This window comes from Eptesicus fuscus, chromosome 9 (genome assembly GCF_027574615.1).
Source record: "Eptesicus fuscus isolate TK198812 chromosome 9, DD_ASM_mEF_20220401, whole genome shotgun sequence".
Taxonomy (NCBI): domain Eukaryota; kingdom Metazoa; phylum Chordata; class Mammalia; order Chiroptera; family Vespertilionidae; genus Eptesicus; species Eptesicus fuscus.
In genome coordinates, this window is record NC_072481.1 from 8586076 (window position 1) to 8607459 (window position 21384).

The 21384-nt window shown below is 42.3% G+C and overlaps 1 protein-coding gene across 3 annotated transcripts in view; it reads left to right on the forward strand.

Annotated features, from left to right (window-relative positions):
* Positions 1 to 571: 571 nt before the first annotated feature.
* DNAJC16 (DnaJ heat shock protein family (Hsp40) member C16) overlaps positions 572 to 21384 on the forward strand; it is a 32788-nt gene continuing 11975 nt past the window's right edge. For all 3 annotated transcript variants that reach the window (XR_008556954.1, XM_008148192.3, XM_054720892.1), the window contains exons 1-7: positions 572 to 697; positions 2793 to 2986; positions 8328 to 8394; positions 9859 to 10189; positions 12358 to 12542; positions 15021 to 15125; positions 15810 to 15968. Coding sequence is in view for 2 of the 3 variants with exons in the window: in XM_008148192.3 (XP_008146414.2) it covers positions 2820 to 2986; positions 8328 to 8394; positions 9859 to 10189; positions 12358 to 12542; positions 15021 to 15125; positions 15810 to 15968 (1014 nt within the window). In the remaining variant the exon portion in view is untranslated. The remainder of the gene's footprint in view (positions 698 to 2792; positions 2987 to 8327; positions 8395 to 9858; positions 10190 to 12357; positions 12543 to 15020; positions 15126 to 15809; positions 15969 to 21384) is intronic.

Sequence of the window (21384 nt, forward strand, 5' to 3'; positions counted from 1 at the left end):
GCACCACCACACATCCCTTTCCCGTGCTAAGGGCAGGGGCTGGCACTCAGGGGGAGCTGGCTTTGGGGTAAATGGGTTTAAGAGTCCTGGGTTCCAGGCCTTGGGAAGGTCCCTGCCCCTCTCTGGACCTCAGTCTTCCCATCAGCATATGGAGGAGTTGGACTAGAGAGAATCCCCCAAGGTCCTTCCAGCTCTGACGCTCTAGGATTCTATGAATAGGCTTAAAGAGAAGCGGGACCTGCGATTGCTTCCCCACCCTAGCAACTGTTGCTAGAGCGGGCCATCTCCTGGTAGCACTGGAAACTCCTCCCTGGATCGGGGAGGTCTCCTTGGCATCCCATCTTGCACCGCGACTTAGCCTAGCTAGCCAGGCACGTTTTCACCTCTTTGGTTACGATCATCCCTTATGATCCAGCCAAAGAGCGCTCCTCGTCCCCATGGTAACCGCGTTAGGTCCACGCGCAGACGGCGTGTGGCCAGGGTCAAAATACACTGGCGAACAGGAAGCCTTCCACACGTTCAGTCCTTGCCTTCGATGCGCTGGGCCTTTAAGTACCACGTGACTCCCTTCAGGCTGGTCCCTCTCCCTCTTCCCCTCCCCAGGCCCTGGCGAGCGCTGCTGTGGACCAGAGCCTCCCGGCCAGAGGACTAACTGGACCTCGGACTCTGCAGCCCTTGAGGCCGGTGCCCTTTCCCGGTAACTCCTTCCCGGCGTGACGCGGCGGGGCCGGGCAGGCTCGGGAATTTCCCTTCGGTTCCTCTTCGTTCCGGGTCCCTGCTGGGCCTGGGGGGCATCGGGAGCCGACAGGGCCCAGCCCACGGCTCTCGGCGGGCAGCGGAGGAGGCGACCGTCTCCTGGAGGGTTGCGACCTCCGGCGGGAGCCCGAGGCGTTGCTCAGACTCCGAGCGTGTCTGCGGAGCGGCTGCCTGGTAGGGGATATGGCCCAAAGGCGGTTGCCTGCCTACCTGTTGGGCTGGTGGTTTCCTGCCCTGAGGCCGGCCCCGGCCAGCTGCCTGCAAAAGAACCTCACGGCCCCCGCCACTTGGGCCCTCTCACTGGAGGCGACTGACACAGTGGAATAAGGCATGATTGCACAGCACCATAGAAAAAGAATGATAACAAGTGCCACTGATTGACTTGACCCTGTGCCCAGTAAATGCTTTCCATACATTTAACTCCCAGGTTGATCCTTTCAAGACTGTATTCTTCGCCCCCATTTTTTGGATAAGGACACTGAGGCTTCACAAATTTAAGTAACTTGCCCAAGGTCACAACGTGGTGGAGGGATGGATCCTGGTCGTAGGCTGATCCCAGAGCCCATGTGCTTAACCAGTGGCTACATCCCCATCCGGATTCGTAGCGGGCTGTGCGTGTCTTGGAGGGCAGACTAGGGTATATATAGGTTGCCTGAACGAGGAAGACACTGGTTTTCCTATTTTATTCAGCATGCATGCAGTCCTAAACGGTGGCCATCGGGTTAGTCAGTTTTGTGAGGACTCTCACGCAGCATTTAGACTTCTGCCTGTCAGAATCCACCGCTCTTAGAGCTTTTGCTCAAGAAAGGTGCCACACTAAGACACTTGAACCTTAAAACTTAATTTATGTATGAGAAGTCAAGGTAAATTTGGCCCTTGGGAAAACTTTGTAGGATATCACCAAGATCACAATCTTGGAGTGTAAGTAAGTGTCTGTGCAATACAGCACTACCGTCTTCATTAACCTGCCAGGATCACTCCCAAAACCCACGATGAGTTCAGTCACTGCACTCACCAGAGATGGAGCTTTAATATTTGAGAACCACGTCTGGTCTACAGTCTTTGTTATTAATTCCCCTTTACATGGAAAACTAATTTTTTTTTCTCACTACTTTTTCTCAAATGGGAGTGAGAAAGTTGAGCATTTCCTGAGGTTTCCATTTATCGTTAATGATCAAATTAAAGAGCAGCTTCATTTTTTGGTTCTCATGGGCTTGGTGAGAAAGAACAGAATTGGAGCATATTAAATCATAATTGTACCATTTTTAAAGAGTATCTCACTTTTGTATTTGTATTTATTTAACTCCCAAGGATGCCACAACTATCTCATTTTGTGATTTTGCACATGGTATATCTGATGATTTCATGAATTTATTTAGCATATACTAAGTGGGGTATTCTTAAGCCTCATATTTTAAGTTTACATTGTTATTGTCAGAATAAGTGAAACGGTGTATTTGAGATGTAGTCGCCTTGATTTTCATATATATCTTCCCAGATTTGCTTATTAATTCTTCATCTTACTCATTTGTAGTCATTTCTACAGCTTTTTTAATCCAAGGATTCTGGAGAGTTGCTACTCTTATTGCTCATCTTTTCAATTATAGTCGTTCTATCATAGTCCTTATTTGTGATGTAAATAGTAGTGAGGTTGTTGACTTTTTTAAAATACAGTCAAACAGCATGCCACTTTTCCTGCAAAATATCTTTTCTTTTTAAAAAAATATATTTTATTTATTCTTTACAGAGAGGAAGGGAGAGGGATAGAGAGCTAGAAACATCTATGAGAGAAACATTGATCAGCTGCCTCCGGCACACTCCCCAGCAGATATGTGCCCGCAACCAAGGTACATGCCCTTGACCGAAATCGAACCTGGGACCCTTGAGTCTGCAGGCCGACGCTCTATCCACTGAGCCAAACCGGTTAGGGCCAAACTATCTTTTCTTTGTTTTGTTTTTCATCTGTGTATCTTATACCTTTACCTAAAAAGGAAGACTGTCCGGGTTTCTAACGCTGAAACTTGTTGCCTCTTCAGTTATTTCAGCTCTGGAAAGGAAGAGAAATGGAAGTGAAAAAGTTGAGCATTTCCTGGCAGCTCTTGATAGTTCTGGTTCTGATCCTGCAAATTTTGTCTGCGTTGGCTTTTGACCCATACAGAATCCTAGGGGTCACCCGAAGAGCCAGTCAGGCTGATATTAAAAAGGCTTATAAGAAGCTCGTCCGGAAATGGTAAGTAAAACAAAGAAATAGTTTAATGTAAGCTTAGCAGTTTTAGCAAGAAAATGAACCCTCAATTCTGATTAGCTTTTATTTGTCTCTATGTTCAATAAATATATAGTATATATATATATATATATATCTGTCTAAAATGTTTTATTTGGGAGATCTAATGTTCATGTTTTTCTATAATTTTAGTGATGTCACCCAAAGCCTGTGTTACTGTGAAACCCCCTTAATTGCCCTAGATACCATTAGCATATTTAATATTAAAGTAGGAGGGAACTTTAATGTTTAAAATACATATATACTCAACAATGGATAAGCTACCCTTCCCATGATGTTATTCATAAAGTAACTCCTCATGAGTGTCATTGTTAAAGGCAACACCATTCAGTCCTATTCTCTAGATTATTACTTTTTTAAGCTTTCAAACTATTTTAGAATAAGAGCTTTTTACCCTCAATTTTTTAAATGAATATTCGGGGATTGAGTTTGTTATTTTATAGAAAAAAACAGAATTTTACCTGTAGATATTATATATGCTAGAGAATATACACATGTTTGTGAATTAGCAGGATAGCAAGAAATTTAAAATTTATTTTGGACAGACAGCATCAGTTTCTTCCACTAATACTAATACTATGGACTTGCCTACGTAGAAATGGTGGATTGTATCGCTGGAAGGGAACAGCAGGAGGGAAAGAACACGGGAGACTACAGCTGGGTGAACCAGGCATAAACAGGAAGAAGGTTTGGGATGGGAACCATCGCTGAGCACCTACATGCTAGGCTCCAAGTTCTATGTTTATCTCATTTAAACCTTATAATTACACTTTGAGGGAGGGTTTTGCTGTCCCAGTTTTATGGGTTAATTCTGTATTACCTCTGGCTTCCATCGTTTGACCTTCTGCACCGACAGGTAGTTTATTGCTTTTTTTTTTTTTTTTTTTAATCACTTACCTATCTGGGCAGAAGTAAGAGTGAGTAGGTCAGTGTTTGGGTGGCAGGGAAGTCAGGCAGGAGCAAAATTGCAACATGCAGATGGCATTGCAGGCTGTGTGTGACTGCTGAAACATGTATCTTAGTTTTAAACTGGTTGCAATACAGGCAAAAGATAATTTTAAAATATAATGTTTTGAATGGATATTTTAGACCTTATTCATATCATGAAGAATCCAGAATTGGTTACTAAAAAGCACAATCTCTAATTATGCATGAGCTCTTTTCAGGGAATCTCTTCACAGTCTAGTTGCTTTTGACATCACTTCAAACTCTTGCCTCTTTATGTTTAAAGCAAAATTTATAAATCTGCAATGAACTCATAAGGAACTCACATTCTTTTGGACAGGACATGGCCTTTGGCAGCATTTTAGAAGCAGAAATGATCGCTTGAGTATGTAGGACCTATTAAAACATACCGTTTTGACTTTGCTGTCTTCAAAGCTGAAAAGAGTATTATATTAATTAAATGAGTCATATGATTCTCTTCCTTAATTAGGTTCTCTCTTGGAGTAATTCATCACCGTAGAAATATAGAGAGTATCACCCCGTGAAATACTACAATTTTACTTTACCTTGGATTTTTGCTGTACTATCATTTTCTGCTACATTTTGGCTGTGGCAGTGTTTTATCGCTGAAATAGTCTGTCTCCTTTTGTTACGGTTTCATATGCCCTGAAAAATAGTAGTGTTTTCTCAGTTTGGCTTTTCAGAATGAACTACAGCAGGAGGATGTGGCTAATTGCCGAATTGGATTTGTAGCCTTCCTCTCCTGTGTTTTATAATAGTGTTGCTTAAACTTCTCAAGAGTTTGCCCCGGGGTGGGGGGGTAATAGTAAGATATGTACACATATAATACCTCAATAAAAATATTTAAAAAAAAAAAAAAAAGAGTTTGCCCCTTGCTTCGTGAAACCATTTAAAATTACTTCTTTTTTTCTCAGGAAAACTGTTTGTCTTCCAATAAAGAAGTTTTATCATAGGTGCTTTTCTTTTGTCATCTACATTGGCAAAATAAACAATTCCTCCCACTCCAAAGAAAAGATGTCATAAAATTGTACTTGAAGCAAATGGGTATAACATGGTCAGTCGTAGTACATAGATTGAACAGTACATAGATTTCTCTAATACTTTACTATATTACTTCTAATGTTTATTTTCACTATTTTAATTTTTTAATTATAGTTGACATTCAAACTATATTACTTTTCCTACCTTTGCTTTTATTCCCTTAGAGGTAGCTAGACCACCTGTAGATGCCAAGTACAGTATATTTTTCCCTTTGAAATTTAAAGGATGTGTGTGTATTGCAGTGTGTGAAATGTTTCATACACTGAAAATAGCATTGGACAGTACTTTCCTAGAGCTGAAGTTATCTTTTTCTACCTGTTGTCAATTTTGTGCTGTCTCCCTGTGATTAGAAAAATATTCCTTACAAGAGGCCTGGTGCATGGATTCGTGCACCGGTGGGGTCCCTTGGCCTGGCCTGTGCCTTCTTGCAATCCGGGATCCCTGGGGGGATGTCAGAGAGCCAGTTTTGGCCCAATCTATGCAGGCCAGGCTGAGGGACCCCACTGAATCCATGCACCGGGCTTCTAGTATGCATATAGATCTTTGGTTAATCTCTTCCCGCCCTCTCTACTCCCCTCTGAGATTCATCAGTCTATTCCATGTTTCCATGGCTGTGGTTTCTGCTCCTGTGTTGAGCGTCTGCCCCCTGATGGTCAGTGCGTATTATAGCTACTGGCCAGTCACTTAGGCTTTTATATATGGATAAGCTGAAACTGTCCTGTAGTTTCCTCTGTTGCAGAATCTGTGCTTTTAACCCAGCTGCCCTCACAACTCTCTTTGGTTCAGCCTCTTTAAAAGTCCCTTCCTACCCTTCCCCCCTACAGAGTTTTGTCTGTTAAATCTTTATTTGTGTGATCGCATAATTTTTATCTTGTCAGCCTCTAGCCTGAGTTTGAATAGTTAAAGCACTTTTTTTTGTTTTCCAGAAACATGCTTCAAAACCACCATCTTCTTTCCTTAAGTCATACTATTTTTTCTTTTTCTTTTTTAATCCTTTATTGTTTAAAGTATTACATATGTCTCCTTTTTCATACTATTTTCATTATACCAGCTTTTTTCCCCATTAATATTCATAACAAGTATTAGTTAGGGAGTGAGGTCCAAATTCAACAACCAAACATTTGAAGTTTCTTTATTTTTAGTGAAATCAGAATATGTGGTATAATTCATTAAAAATATGTTCCTGCTAGAATAAGTTGGTCAAGTTGTAAGCTGTTTTTATTCTAATACTAGAGGCCTTGTGCACGAATTTGTGCACCGGTGGGGTCCCTCGGCCTGGCCTGTGGGATTGGGCTGAAACTGGCTCTCCAACATCCCCTGAGGGGTCCTAGATTGTGAGAGGGCACAGGCCAGGTTGAGGGACCCCACCGGTGCACGATCAGGGCCAGCCAGGGAGGGACCGTGGGAGGCTCCAGGGCATGTCCAGCCCATCTCGCTCAGTCCCAATCAGCTGGACCTCAGCAGAAGCTAACCAACTGGTTGGAGCGTCTTTCCCCTGGTGGTCAGTGCACGTCATAGCGAGCGGTTGAGCATCCTTAGCATATCATTAGCATATTACGTTTTGATTGGTTGAACGGATGACCAGGCGACTGGACACTTAGCATATTAGGCTTTTATTATATAGGATACTTGGTGCTGTTTTTAGTAGTCATTTGCTTCCCAGTGGATGTTCCTTTTCCAGAACCTTGACTAGACAAAATTTACTAGAAGTTAGCAGAAGTGATTACATAAAGAATAAGGTCTGTAATAGAGTTTCAATAAAATGAACATTGAAAAATTAAACACTGATTTAGATCTTAGAGGGTTCTAAGGACATTAAACCTGGCCCCTACTTTCCAGAACTTTAAAATCCCCAAAGCTGAAATTGGTATAAACACAAGCAGATTACATAATATGATATGACCACAAGATGGATAATTGGCTGTGTATAATAGCAAACAAATAGTTGTTCCAATATTAGTTGAAAGCATTTTGCTTCTTAAACTGTAGACTTTGCTCACATCTTAAAACATGTGGCCTTTGGGTCCAGGAGAGGCCATGCGCCCCTGGGTCCGGATGAGGCTGGGTCCCGGGCCCGGGTGATGCTGGGTCCCAGGTCCGGGTGAGGCTGCGCACCCCTGAGTCCGGGTGAAGCCGTGCCCCTGGGTCCAGCCGAGACCAAACCAGAGGGAGTCGGACCTGCATTACCACCCTTTGTCCACCATCCAGAGCTGAAAAGTCAGTGCCGACATGTACACATAAGGAACTGGTGGACATTGAAATTGGGTCTCAAAAGAACTGTTGGTCCAGAAAGAAACTCACTACAGACTGATTCATTTGCCTGTCAGCATAACTATTATTGCTCGTCTCACATTTGGTTCTTATAAGTATATCTCTAGTGACACATGATCTCACTCATCTAGGGGAAATGATGAACAACATAGACTGATGAACAAGAACAGAACCAGAAACAAGGAGGCATCGATCGGACTGTCGGGCCTCAGAGGGAGGATAGGGGAGGGTGGGGGTAGTGGGGAGAGATCAACCAAGGGACTTGTGTGCATGCATATGAGTCCTAACCAATGGTTAAGGACAACAGGGGGTGGGGACATCCGTGGGGAGGGGTGTGGGATGGGAATGGGGGGATGAGGACAAATATGTGACACCTTAATCAGTAAAGAAATTTAAAAAAAACAAACGTGGCCTTGAAAACATTATCTGTTTGCAGGTAAAAGGCATTCGTAGGTAGAACGGGTTAACCGGAGTAATAGTGACAACTGAAATGAGCTCATTTGAACACAGTAGCAAGATGCTATTTGAAACATGGTTGCTACTAAACAAATTCTTGTTGCATCCTTAAAGCTATTTCCTATGTCTGACTGAGAAGAAATTGATATCATTGATACCGTTCTAGCATTGGGTTGAAATGCCACCATCCCGGGAAAAGAAGTTGGTTCTTACGGATAAGTGAATTTAGCTGTGAGCCAGCGTTAGCAGTGTTGGGGAGCAGTGTAAAGGCACCCACGTTTCCCACCTTTCCTAGGGAAATGCTGCAGGACTGTCTTCTGTTGCACTTTGAAACCGTGCCCGGTTGAAATACTTCTGGAAGAAATTGCCTGTTTTAAAGTTGCATTTTTTTTAATAGTTATGTGAAACAATCTACCGTTCATTTTTAAGAAACTGTCCTAACAAAATAGCCTTCCACTTGCCTCTGAGGTAGTGAACCTTGTGGACGAGGATGCTAATTAACCGTCTGTGAAACATTAAGTCCAGTCTCACTGCGTGCCCTTTTGTGTTTCAGGCATCCTGACAAAAACAAACATCCTGAAGCAGAAGACAGGTTCATTGAAATCAGCAAAGCTTACGAGGTATTGTGTCAAACTTTGGGATGCATCCATTAGCTCTTACAAAGCATGTCTGAATGTTTAATAAAGTCCCCTCAGACAGGGCATATTCCCTATGCCCTTGACCCAGTTTCTAGATGATGGTAGACCATATTTGGCCACATCCAGTATGTCAAAACTAGTACCTGAGCACTTAAGCTCTTTTTTAAAAAATGGCCTAACCTGGCTGGTGTGACTCAGTGGTTGAGCATCAACCTATGAACCAGGAAGGAGGTCATGGTTTGATTCCAGGTCAGGGCACATGCCCAGGTTGCAGGGCTCGATCCCCAGTGTGGGGTGTGCAGGAGGCAACCAATCAGTGAGTCTCTCATCATTGATTTTCTATCTGTCTCCCTCTCCCTTCCTCTCTGAAATCAATAAAAATATTTTAAAAATAAAAGTTAATAGTAAATGGCCTATTTTAAAGGCTTTAATTAGAATTGTAGAATTACCGTGAAAGTATATCTCTATTTCCTCTTTAGAAACTTATATTATGTACTCCTTTGGCGGCACATATACTAGAAACTTAAAGAACTACAGACCAATTTGCCTGTAGTTATTAATGTGACACAAGGTTGCAAATACATTTAAACACAAGATTTTCAACAGTTTTCTAACATGGCAGCTTAAATAGTGTGTCCGGAAGACACAAAAGATAAGCTTCCCGCTTTGGGCAGGGTAATGCTCTTCACCACACAGCTCCGCTCCTGGAATGACGTCATCCTAAAGCAGGGTCTCAAATTTCAGGCGTCAAAATTACTTCTAAGTAAAACCAAGTCGGCCAACACACAAGACACTGAGCTCAGTCTGGGGTTACTTGTTGGTGTCCAGCTTTTCATATTTTGGTTTGAATCATTCCAACTTCAATGGCATGACCTAGTCAATTTTCTTGTGGTTGAGCCCTGGTGGTCAACATTATGTCGAGTTTTATTTGTTTGACTGATGTGCTTAGAATTATGATAGTCCAAAAGTCTTTAAATCCAAGATGAACATGAGTAAGGGACTGGAGTGATTTGGTCTTGAAATACTTAATGTTTCTATTGAGAGAATGTTCTGGATGTAGAGTGACTGATTTAGAATATCTAATCAGCCAAAGCCGGTTTGGCTCAGTGGATAGAGCATCAGCCTGCGGACTGAAGGGTCCTGGGTTCGATTCCGGTCAAGGGCATGTACCTTGGTTGCAGGCACATCCCCGGTGGGGGGTGTGCAGGAGGCAGCTGATTGATGTTTCTCTCTCATCGATGTTTCTGGCTCTCTGTCCCTCTCCCTTCCTCTCTGTAAAAAATCAATAAAATATATTTAAAAAAAAAAAAAGAATATCTAATCATGTCATATCTACATTTATTTTCTTCTCGTATCTTCCAAGCTGCTTACAGGAACATTCTTTGGGTAAACTTTTTCGTTCCATAGATTTCTTTTTTTTTTCTTTCTTTCTTTCTTTCTTTATAGATTCTTTCCCACGAAGGAAGGAGATCGGAGTATGACATCTATGGACATGGTAGCGAGAACCAGGACTACCCGAGGCACCATGAGCATCGCTTCCGCCAGTACCCAGGAAGCTTTTATTTTGAAGAATCTTTTATGCACTTCCCCTTTGGTTCTGAGCATCAGGAGCCCATTGATGAAAGACATTTATTGCACTTTTCATATTATGTGAATAAAGTGGTTCCCGATAGCTTCAAGAAACCCTACCTCATTAAGATCACCTCAGATTGGTGCTTTACCTGTGTCCACATAGAGCCTGTTTGGAAAGAAGTAGTTGAAGAACTGGAAGTATTGGGTAAGATAATTTTATTCACTGGAAGATGTTTATATGGGAGGACGTAATTTTCTAAATCTTGAATTTTATGGGATGTCGGGGAGAATGAACGGTATGATTTCTCTTCACAAGTTCATGGTGACTAGTATTTTCCAAGGACGCATTTTCAGGGGGGAATGAATCAGCCACTTTCACTTTGCATTATTAATTTGAAGCTTTATCTATATAGTCTTCTAACATCTAGTTGGGGGCCTAATACATAGGAGAAGCTTAAAAATGATTGGTGAACAATGCAGTTCTCAAGCATCACTGTTAAGGCTGGTAGGATTTTCAGATTATTCGTATGGTATTTGTGATTTCATTCTGTATATTAATTCGCTAGGGCTGCCATAACAAAATGCCACATAAACAACGGAAATTCATTTTCTCGCAGTTCTCGAGATTAGAAAGTCCAGGATCCAGGTGTTGGCAGGGCTGGTTTTTTCTGCGGTCTCTCTCCTTGGCTTGCAGATGGTTGCCTTCTCCTTGTGTGTTCACATGGTCGTCTCTGTATGTGTGTTCACATGGTCGTCTCTGTATGTGTGCATGGTCTGGTGTGTCTCTTTTTCTGTGTACTAAACTTTTTATAAGGACACCTGTCATATTGGATTAGGGCCCACCCTTGTAAGGCCCCATTTTAACTTCAGTACCTCTTTAAAGGCCCACTCTCCAAATACAGTCACATTCAGAAGTCCTGGGGGTTAGGGTCTTATGGGTGGGGGGGGACACAGTTCAGCCCATAACATTAATGGTCATGCGTTACCATTCCTGATCGCAGGTTAGTCTTTCCTTTGTTTATCGTTACCACTTAGTGCCAGGAAGACTTTAGTGATCCAGGGAGGGTATTTATTTTAATAACGCTGTAAAGTTAGAATTACTGAACTAAATGTGTGTGTGTGTGTGTGTGTGTGTGTGTGTGTGTGTGTGTGTGTGAGAGAGAGAGAGAGAGAGAGAGAGAGAGAGAGAAAGAGAGGCATTAGCAAACCTATTTTGAGTAACTAAAAAGGGACAGACTCAGCCATAGGGCCCGAGGGGTGTGTCTCTGGAGAGGGCCTGCACTGTGAAACCATTGGTTCATTTCTTCTAAAACAGACATTTCAGCCTGTCGCTCAGAAGCACTCAGATACTCAGATTTGCCAAAATGCTTTCCTGAGATTGAATATTAAATGACAGGTTTTTTGTTAAGTGCCTGATACATAGGAAGCACTTAATAAATTAACCTTAGGAATTGTCTGATTAACTAGGTTTTCTAGTTTACCAAAGTTAAGTTTTTGAAAGCACCCATTTTATAAGCTTCTTTTATTTATTTATTTTTAATATTTTATTGATTTTTTTACAGAGAGGAAGGGAGAAGGACAGAGAGTTAGAAACATCGATGAGAGAGAAACATCGATCAGCTGCCTCCTGCACACCTCCTACTGGGGATGTGCCCACAACTAAGGTACATGTCCTTGACCAGAATCGAACCTGGGACCTTACAGTCCGCAGGCCAACGCTCTATCCACTGGGCCAAACTAGTTAGGGCTAAGCTTCTTTTAAAAATATTTCTGAAATGTATTAGTTTACTTTCTTCAACTCACTGACCATCAAGCACCAACTTTTTACTTATTCTTTGAAAGGTGATTAGGAGTTGGTTGGGCAGGAAGCGGGGGAGTTACATTAGGGCAGAAGGAACAGTGCCATCAGAGCAACATTCTCAGAAGAGCCAGCAGCAGCAGGGCGTGACTGGGTGTAGGTAAGGCGCGGGTGTGTGTGTGGGGGGGGGGGGGGCAGGAACATCTGGGAGCCAGGTAGTAAGGAGCCTTACTGTCCAGGCTAAGGAAGCTGGACTTTATTTTTTAATGCGTAATAAAGCCAAGAAAAGTTTTTATATAGAGGAGTGACCTAATCAGATATACTCTATAAAAAGCTGACTACTGTTAAAGCTACGTGAAGGACAGGTTACAGAGCGTGAGAGTAGAGGAAGGAGGTGACCAGCCCCGGCGAGGCAGCAACCACTGGCCTGAACGAAGGCAGAAGGAATAGAGAGAGGTGGACAAGTGTCAGATACCCCCTTCTGCTCGGTCATAATTTCACACCAAAAGATTACTTAGCATTTCTCCAGCTGCCAGGGACAAAAAGGCTTCATGTAGGTCTCCCATACTTTGCAGGTGTGGGGATCGGCGTGGTCCATGCTGGGTACGAGAGGCGCCTGGCCCGTCACCTGGGGGCACACAGCACACCCTCCATCATCGGAATCATAAACGGGAAAATCTCCTTCTTCCATAACGCGGTTGTCCCGGAGAACCTGCGACAGTTTATAGAGAGTCTCCTTCCAGGGAACTTGGTGGAGAAAGTAAGTACCTGGCTGAGAAGTCGTTGGCGAGGTGCCTGGGACTGACTGCTGGCTGCCCGGACTCTCCCTGTGGGTCACTTGAGCAGGGCAAGAGACGTGTTAATTCATGTATCATTCACACGAAGTATTTTCCATGAAGTCTGTCAGAGACTGAAATTGAACAGATGAAGTAGAGAGACCCAGAGTTCCTCCCTGTTAATAACCACTGTGCAGTGTTACCGTCCTAGGACTCAGAGCCTAAAATGACAGTGACTCTTACTCCCTAAGCAAAAAGTTGGACCACAACATATAAGATAAAGGATTTCTTTCCGACTCATGTCCTTGTTCCTCTGAAGATACTTTTCTTATGAGGCTATTCAAATTAAGCTACGTCTAATATAGATTTAATGACCATATCTATAGAAAATACCAGATTCCATGAAAACAAGTATTATTTTTGGAACTTCCAGAACGTATAGTGATGCAACATTATGATGACATTTCACATACGAGGGGGTGAGCTAAAGAAGCCAGGTACAAAGAGTTCATACTAGTTGATGGTTTTTATATTTAAGAAGCATTTCCCCCCTGTCTCTTAAGTTAGGAATCAGAGGAACTAAAACAGGATTCTTGTTTTACTTTAAATGATTCGTTCCTGTAACAATACCAGGGAAAGTGAACATGCAGACATTTCCATCAAATTTCTACCTGCACTGTTCATAGTCTGTCCTGCAGAATCATTACCTGCAGGAGAAAGGAAATTGTCAGCACGGTAGGCTCCTGAAACCATCAGAGGTTTTCCTGCTAGTTCCTCAAGCCTTGCATAACCTCTCTCCTATGCCTGGCACTGGACAAGTGTTGAGGATAATTTTCAAGGAGTTCACAGTCTAGTGAGTGCTGTTTTCCTCCGGTATGCTAGAGCTGGGAAAGGCTTCCTGGCAGAAATGACCCTGTTCTGAGTTGACCAGGTGAGGAGAGGGAAGTAGGGAATGAGTTCCCGGCAGGCAGCGGTCCAGGACAGGAACAGCCTGCTTTGTATGAAGTAAGCATCAGTGAGTGGGAGAGGGCTCCTTTAGAGCATGAAGAGGAATCTTTAAGGAACCTGGGCCTTGGCCTGCAGATGATGGAGCCATTGAGCAATGGCGAGAAATGATCAGATTGAGGTTTTTATAGAGATCATTCTAGAAGCAGAGTGGAAAGATACTTTTTTGAATTATTAACATATTTCTAGATAGAAATTTAATTATTCATGCTTTTAATTTGTCCTCTCAATAGGATTATTTTAAGGCATAAACAGGGAAACACAAAAGTAGCAATTCAGATGCCAATAAATGAAATTATGTAATGTATAGATGAGGTGGGCCCACTTACTTTTATCATCTGTTATGTTTTTGGATTCGTTTCAGTTGATATGCCTGACCCCCTTCCTTTACATGCCTTCTACTTTTTGTTTTGTTTCAAATATGTGGGTGTTTTTTTTTATTTGAGAGAGGAGAGAAAAGGAGAAACACCAATTGGTGCCTCCTACACACCTCCTACTGGGGATCAAGCCTGCAACCCAGGCATGTGCCCTGACCGGAAATCAAACCGGCGACCTTTTGGTGCAGGGGACAATGCTCATCCAACTGAGCCACACTGGCCAGGGCCTTCTACTTTTGGATACTAGACAGTGTACATTTTACCTGTTGGGTACTGCTATTGGGATGTCTTTATTTTCCTATAAATGTTCTGGGATGTGGTTAAGTTCCTTGGGAACAGTGGTCTTTTCAGGTCTTGTTTTAAATTTCTCGAATTGAGGACAGAGCAACATTTAGTCCAGGGCCAATTTTGTGTCACCAAAATGGCAAAACCCCATGCTCTGTGAGTGATGGGAGTTTTGACTCTGGCTCAGGCCCACTTATTTTTATTTAAGCTATTTTAAAAGTGCAATTGTTGCATTATCTTCTGCATTAGATTAAGGTTAATTAAGAATTATAGTCTGTAATTAAGCAAGAAACAACTTTGAAAGCTTATTTTTTAAAATATATTTTATGATTTTTTTTACAGAGAGGAAGGGAGAGGGAGAGAGAGTCAGAAACATTGATGAGAGAGAAACATCGATCAGCTGCCTCCTGCACACCCCCTACTGGGGATGTGCCCGCAACCAAGGTACATGCCCCTGACCGGAATCGAACCTGGGGACCCTTGAGTCCGAAGGCCGATGCTCTATCCACTTAGCCAAACCGGCCAGGGCAAAAGCTCATTTTTTAAATAATATGGTCAGTAATTATTTTAGAAAAGATTATGCTTTCAGAGTTGGAACCACATGAAAATATGGAATCAACATCTCTTTCTTTTTAATAGTTTTAGTCAAATGAAGACAAAAGCTTAGTTGCCTGCATTTCTTATTTTTTACAAAATATTTTGCACATTTGATTTTATGTAATTATCTATTGATTGAATGATAATACAGTGGTTAAAAATTCAATATTGAAATTAACATCCTCTTTTCAATTGAAGGTTACAAACAAAAATTATATCCAATTCCTCTCTGACTGGCAGCAAAAGAATAAACCACATGTCCTTCTGTTCGACAAAATCCCGGTTATACCACTGCCATTCAAGGTACTCTGTGCGCTGGGGTAATGTTTTCTCTTATTTCCGTGGGAAGAACTTATAGCCTGAGTGTCCTTTTGTAGGTAAAAGCTTATCCCATGAGAAATGTTCAAAGACCAGAAATTTGCCTTAAACCCTGAGCAGCTCCTGATGCTATTGCAATGCTGTGCTTTCCGCACACGTGACACATTGAATGTTCAGAAGAACCCAAGGACCTAGACATCATCCCTGCTTTATAGACCAAGATCCTGAAACTTGGAGTGGTTTATAACAACCAAGGTCTCCCGCAGTATGGGGAATATTGAGTCCCTGGAAGCCTGACTCCACACCTGTCCTCTGAGTGACACCCTAGTCTACACTTCAGCACACCTGGTTGTCACTGTGGCATGAGATGGTCACTGCCATCTTACATAGTTGGGGTACAGGTAATTCCTCAAACACTCCCTGCCTCTCACCCAGTGTACATCTCAGTAAGATGATGATTTTCTCTATCTGAAAGAAGAGTTGTGTTGAGCTTTGTTGGTGCAGGTTTCATGCACGAACACCATAGAATACAAGTGTACAAGGGTGTAACAGCCCACGTGGGGCTATACAATAAGCTAATGTTCATCTGATGTAAGAAGTCACACTTGATTTGTAATTTACATGCTCTGCTATCGATGTCATTTCTTCCTCTCTGTTATGCCCTAACAGCTGACTGCTTTTGCACACAAAGACTCTATTTTATTTGGATATGTATATGTCGGTATGAGAGGGGCGGAAGAGATGACGCGGCAGTTCAACGTCAACGTCCATGTTCCCACCATCTTGGTCTTTAAAGAGTACATAGACAAGCCTGCAGACGTTATCCAGGTATGTGAGAGCCAGCTGGTGTCAGCATTTTATCTCGGGCCTTCATGTCAACACTGAACAGCAAAACTGAGCAAAGCAGATGAGGAGAAACTAGCTTGTCATTTCTTCCTTCAGAGGCACAGAATTTAAAAACAAGTTTGTTTTCCATCTGATTGGTACTCTTTTGCTCTAAAAGTAATCTTTTTTAAAAAAAATACGTTTTTATTGATTTTTAGGGAGAGGAAGGGAAAGGAATAGAGAGATAGAAACTTCAATGAGAGAAACATCATCAATCAGCTGCCTCCCACACGCCCCCTACTGGGGATAGAGCCGGAAAATCATGCTGTGCCCTGACCCAAAATCTAACAGTGATCTCTTGGTTCATGGGATGAGGCTCATCCAATGAGCCACACCAGCCAGGCATCTAAAGATAATCTTTTGACAGAAAGTAGAATGGCAGTTGCCAGAAGCTGGGAGAGTAAGGAAAGGGGAGTTAGTCTGTGATGGGGACAGTTTCCATTTGGGAAGATGAAAAGGTTTGGGAGGTGGGTAGCAGTGATGGTTGCAGAACAATGTAATGCCACAGAATTACACACTTAAAATGGTTAAAATGGTAGGTTTTATGTTGTGTATATTTTACCACAAAAATCAAACAATAAACTTTTTCCCAAAAAATGGGCTAAGAATATGAACAAAATTCTGAGAAGAGATTCAAGTGACTAATAAACTCTTTTAAAAATTAAATCTTATTGCCCTGCCAGTGTGGCTCAGTGGTTGAGCATCAACCTATGAAGCAGAAGATCACAGTTCAATTCCCAATCAGGGTATATGCCCGGGTTGCGGGCTCGATCCCCAGTGTGGGACATGCAAGAGGCAGCTGGTCAGTGATTCTCTCTCATTGATGTTTCCTTCTCTCTCTCTCCCTTCCTTTCTGAAATCAATAAAAATCCATTTTTAAAAAAAATTAAATCTCACTAATAATCAGAGAAAGGCAAATTTAACATTTTCTTCTCCCATCAAATTGTTAAAGATTTTCAAAATAAAAATACTCAGAAGTGTTGAGGATAGAAAGAAACAGACACTCTTAAAATTTTCAGAAAAGCATTTGGGTGGTAATCAATCAGCTACCTCAATTCATTCATCAAGAGTACTCCTGAGTCCCTGTCATGTGCCAAACATTGCGCTGTGTACGGGGATCCAGCCCCAAACAAAATGAACAGAATTCCTCGTCCTGTATTCTAGTGGGGACCACAGACAGCATAACGTACTCTGTTATGGAATGTTAGTGGTAAGTGCTGAGGAGAATAATAATGCAGGCTGAGGAGAAATAAGAGCTGAGGAGAAAAATAAGAAGAATGTGGAGTGTTGGGGAAGAAGGTTTGCATTTTAAGGTAAGGTCATGCTTGAGTAAAGACCTAAGGGAGATGAGATTACCTTTTAGGAATCTCTCCTAGGGGAATAGGAACTTAGAATTACATACAGAGATGTTAAGTATCACTCATAATAGCAAAAGTGACGGGAAAGTATAAATAACCAACAGCAGTATAATTATTGGTACATTTCAAGCAGGGACCTTATATAGCTATTTAAAATGGCAATTCAAGAGTATTTAATGGCCCTAGCTGATTTGGCTCAGTGGATAGAGCGTTGGCCTGCGGACCAAAGGGCCCCGGGTTTGATTCCAGTCAAGGGCACATGCCTGGGTTGCAGGCTCTATCCCCAGTAGGGGGCGTGCGGGAGGCAGCCGGTCAATGATTCATCATTGATGTTTCTATTTCTCCATCCCCCTTATTCTCTGAAATCAATAAAAATATATTTTTTTAAAAGAATACTTAATTATGGGGATTATTTTCATAATAGAACATTAAAGAGCAAACGATGCAAAATTGTATATTCAGTTTAAACACTGATCTCAAGTTTATAACACCAGTGTGTGTGTGTGTGTGTGTGTGTGTGTGTGTGTGTGTGTGTGTGTATGCGCGCACACGCGCACGCATACACACAGGAATAGGTGAAACATTAGTAGTAGTTATCTCTTGATTATATGTTAATATTTGGATTTTCAAAAATCCCTATAATGCCCTAGCCAGTTTGGCTCAGTGGATAGAGCCTGCAGACTGAAGGGTCCCGGGTTCAATTCTGGTCAAGGGCACATGCCCAGGATGTAGGCCTAGTGTGGGATGTGCAGGAGGCAGCCGATCAGTGATATTCTCTCGTCATTGATGTTTCTCTCTCTCTCCCTCCCTCCCTCTCCCTTCCTCTATGAAATCAATAAAAAAAAGATGTATATTAAAAATATGTATATATATATATATATATATATATATATATATATATATATCCTTGGGTGAGGATTTTTAAAAATTTGTTTAAGAAAAAAAAGGAAATCCCTATAATGAACATGTATTCTTTTATAATTTTTAATGTTATTTTTTAAAAATCAATGACCCGCCGAAACCGGTTTGGCTCAGTGGATAGAGCGTCAGCCTGCGGACTGAAAGGTCCCAGGTTCGATTCCAGTCAAGGGCATGTACCTTGGTTGCAGGCACATCCCCAGTAGGGGATGTGCAGGAGACAGCTGATCGATATTTCTCTCTCATCAATGTTTCTAACTCTCTGTCCCTTTACCTTCCTCTCTGTAAAAAATCAATAAAATATATTATTTTTTAAAATAAAAATCAATGACCCTTTGACTGGCCTTCTCTTAAGGCTAGAATGAAAAGAATGAGAAATTCTATTTACTGATTTGAGAGAGAGAGAAACATTGATTTGTTGAGTCTTAAATGTGCCCTGACCAGGGATTGAACCTGCAACCTTGGCTTATTGGGATGCTCTAACCACTGAGGAACCCAGCCAGGGCTAAGAAATTCTATACAATTTTTTATTTCATTCAGTAATGAATGTAGTACAGCTATGTAATAAATCCAGAGGCAGCTCTGACATCCAGAGTTAGTCTTTGTCCTTGAGCAACTCACAGTTGGGGAGGAGAGAGACCTAATGGCAGTTCCTATCCACTGTAGTAGACGTCTCACTTAGGTGGGTGCCATGTGAACATGGAAGACAAGCGTCTGAGACCAGGGGGGTAAGGGAAGGACAACGCGTGGAAGGTGGGTTGGAAGGAAAGAAGAACAGGTGTATGAGGAAGGTAATGAATTCAGCTGTGGACATAGTGAATTGGGACTGCCTACGGAAGTCTGAGGAGAGCTGTCCATCAGGCAATTGAATACAGGGATCTAGACCTTAGGATGAGCTGGGGATAGAGGTTTGTGGGTCATCAGTGAATGGTTAGAAGTTGGAGTCCTGAGTATGGGGAGATCTCCCAGACATCGTATGTGAAGTAAGAGAAGGGGCCAAGGACAAAATCTGGACAACCACCAGCAAATGAAAACGGGTGCCTGACGGTGACTGAGCAGAAGCTGAGAGAGAGTAGCAAGAAAACAAATGCCATTGAAGGAAGAGGCAGACGGTCCCGTCCATCGAGGTTAATCTGTGAGGATCGCCTAAATTGCTTTTTAGTAATAGCTTCTCCTCTGGGGACTTGTTATTCACTCCTTCCCCAGGGAAACTTGTAAATCAAACGCAGTTGCAAAATGGCTGATACGGTAGCTGCTTCACCAAGTTGCTCTTTAAGGATGTAAAAGTGCGGGCTCAACATAAACCACGTTCTCCCAACGATGAGTGGCTTGGTGTGATGCTAGGAGCACCAGTTATTTCGCGGGGCTCTAGTGAACGTGTGTTCACTGGGTACAGAGTATTCACAGCCACGTCGTCATTTCCTCGTGCTCCTGTTGAGGGACCTCCCGTGCCTGAGGAGCAGCGGTGCCATGACCAGGACATGTGTCCAGTGTCCTGCGCTCAAGTTTCTCTAGCACCACAGCTTTCAGAATGTGGTTCACAGACTCAGGGTGGCGAGTCCCAAAGGCCCATGAAGAGTCTGTGAGATCAAAACTGTCTTCATAACCTTAGACATCATTTCTCCTCCTCTGGGTTGATGCTGGCACTGATGCTGGCACCAGTGGGTAACCGCGCGTAAACCCCGGCACCAGTGACCATGCTTTTCTTCCTCAGCCCGGTCCATAAAAACAAGCAAACACTCACTTACTTCATAGCCTCGATAAGCAGTAAGGAGTCTTAACTTTATTAATAAATAAATGTTTTTAATATTCTGTGTGACAAAACGGGAAGTTTGCATAAAACAGTCTGCTTGACGTCCAAGTGCAAAGGTGGTCTTGAGGACAAGTGTCGGTGTGATTGTGAGATTTGAACTAGAGGGAATTTTTCTATTTCATCCAAATTTTCCAATTTAATGAACTTCTTTTTTTAACTTTGCGACATAGGTAGTGTTCCCCCTTGACACACTGATAATGGTTATTCGAGTCTTCTCTTGTTTCCATGATTGGTTCTACCAGAGATTTGTCCATTTTATTAGCACTCCCAAAGAACCAATTTTGGCTTTGTTAATTCTTCTGTTTCTTCTTATTCTGTATTTCTTGTTTTATTGATATCCGTTTTTATCTTCATTATACCCTTTTTCTGTGTTTATCCTTTTGCTGTTCTTTTAAACTTCTTGAAACAAATATCTAATTCATTAATTTCTGTTATATTCATTTTAATATTACCCTTTAAGTACTACTTTTATCTGCATCTCAAAGTTTTGATAAATAGTATTTTCATTAATCATTCAAGTTCAAAATATTTTCTAATATCTTAGATCAATAGGTTATTCAGAGTGTGCTTCTTAACATACGAGGATGTTCTGGTTCACATTTTATATTGATTTCTAGATTGTGGTCAGAGAACCTGCAATATATGGGATGGGCAAAAGTAGGTTTACAGTAGTTTGTATGAAAAAAATATACAACACAAGAGTAAATAATATAAGAATAAATTCTGTTTCGTATACACACAACTGTAAAACTAATTTTGCCCCCACCCCATACCTGTATAATTTCAGTCCTTCAAAATGTATGAAAGCTACTAATAACAAAGTGGTCTTACAATTTTGTAGTCTGTCTTATATACTTAACTAGAGGCCCAGTGTATGAAATTTCATGCACTGGGGGGGGAGTCCCTCAGCCGGGCCTGCGCCCTCTCGTAGTCTGGGACCCCTTGGAGGATGTCCCTGGAGCAGGCCTAAGGGAGCGGGCCTAAGCTGGCAGGTGGACATCCCTCTCGCAGTGCAGGACCCCTCGTTCCTTACCGCCCACCTGCAGTGGAGGTGGGAGAGGCTCCCACAACCACCACTGCACTCGCCAGCCGTAAGCCCGGCTTCTGGCTGAGCGGTGCTCCCCCCTGTGGGAGCGCACTGACCACCAGGAGGCAGCTCCTGCATTGAGCATCTGCCCCCTGGTGGTCAGTGCGCATCATAGGGACCAATGGTTCTGGTCATTTGCCGTAACGGTCGCTTAGGCTTTTATTATATAGATAATAAAACCCT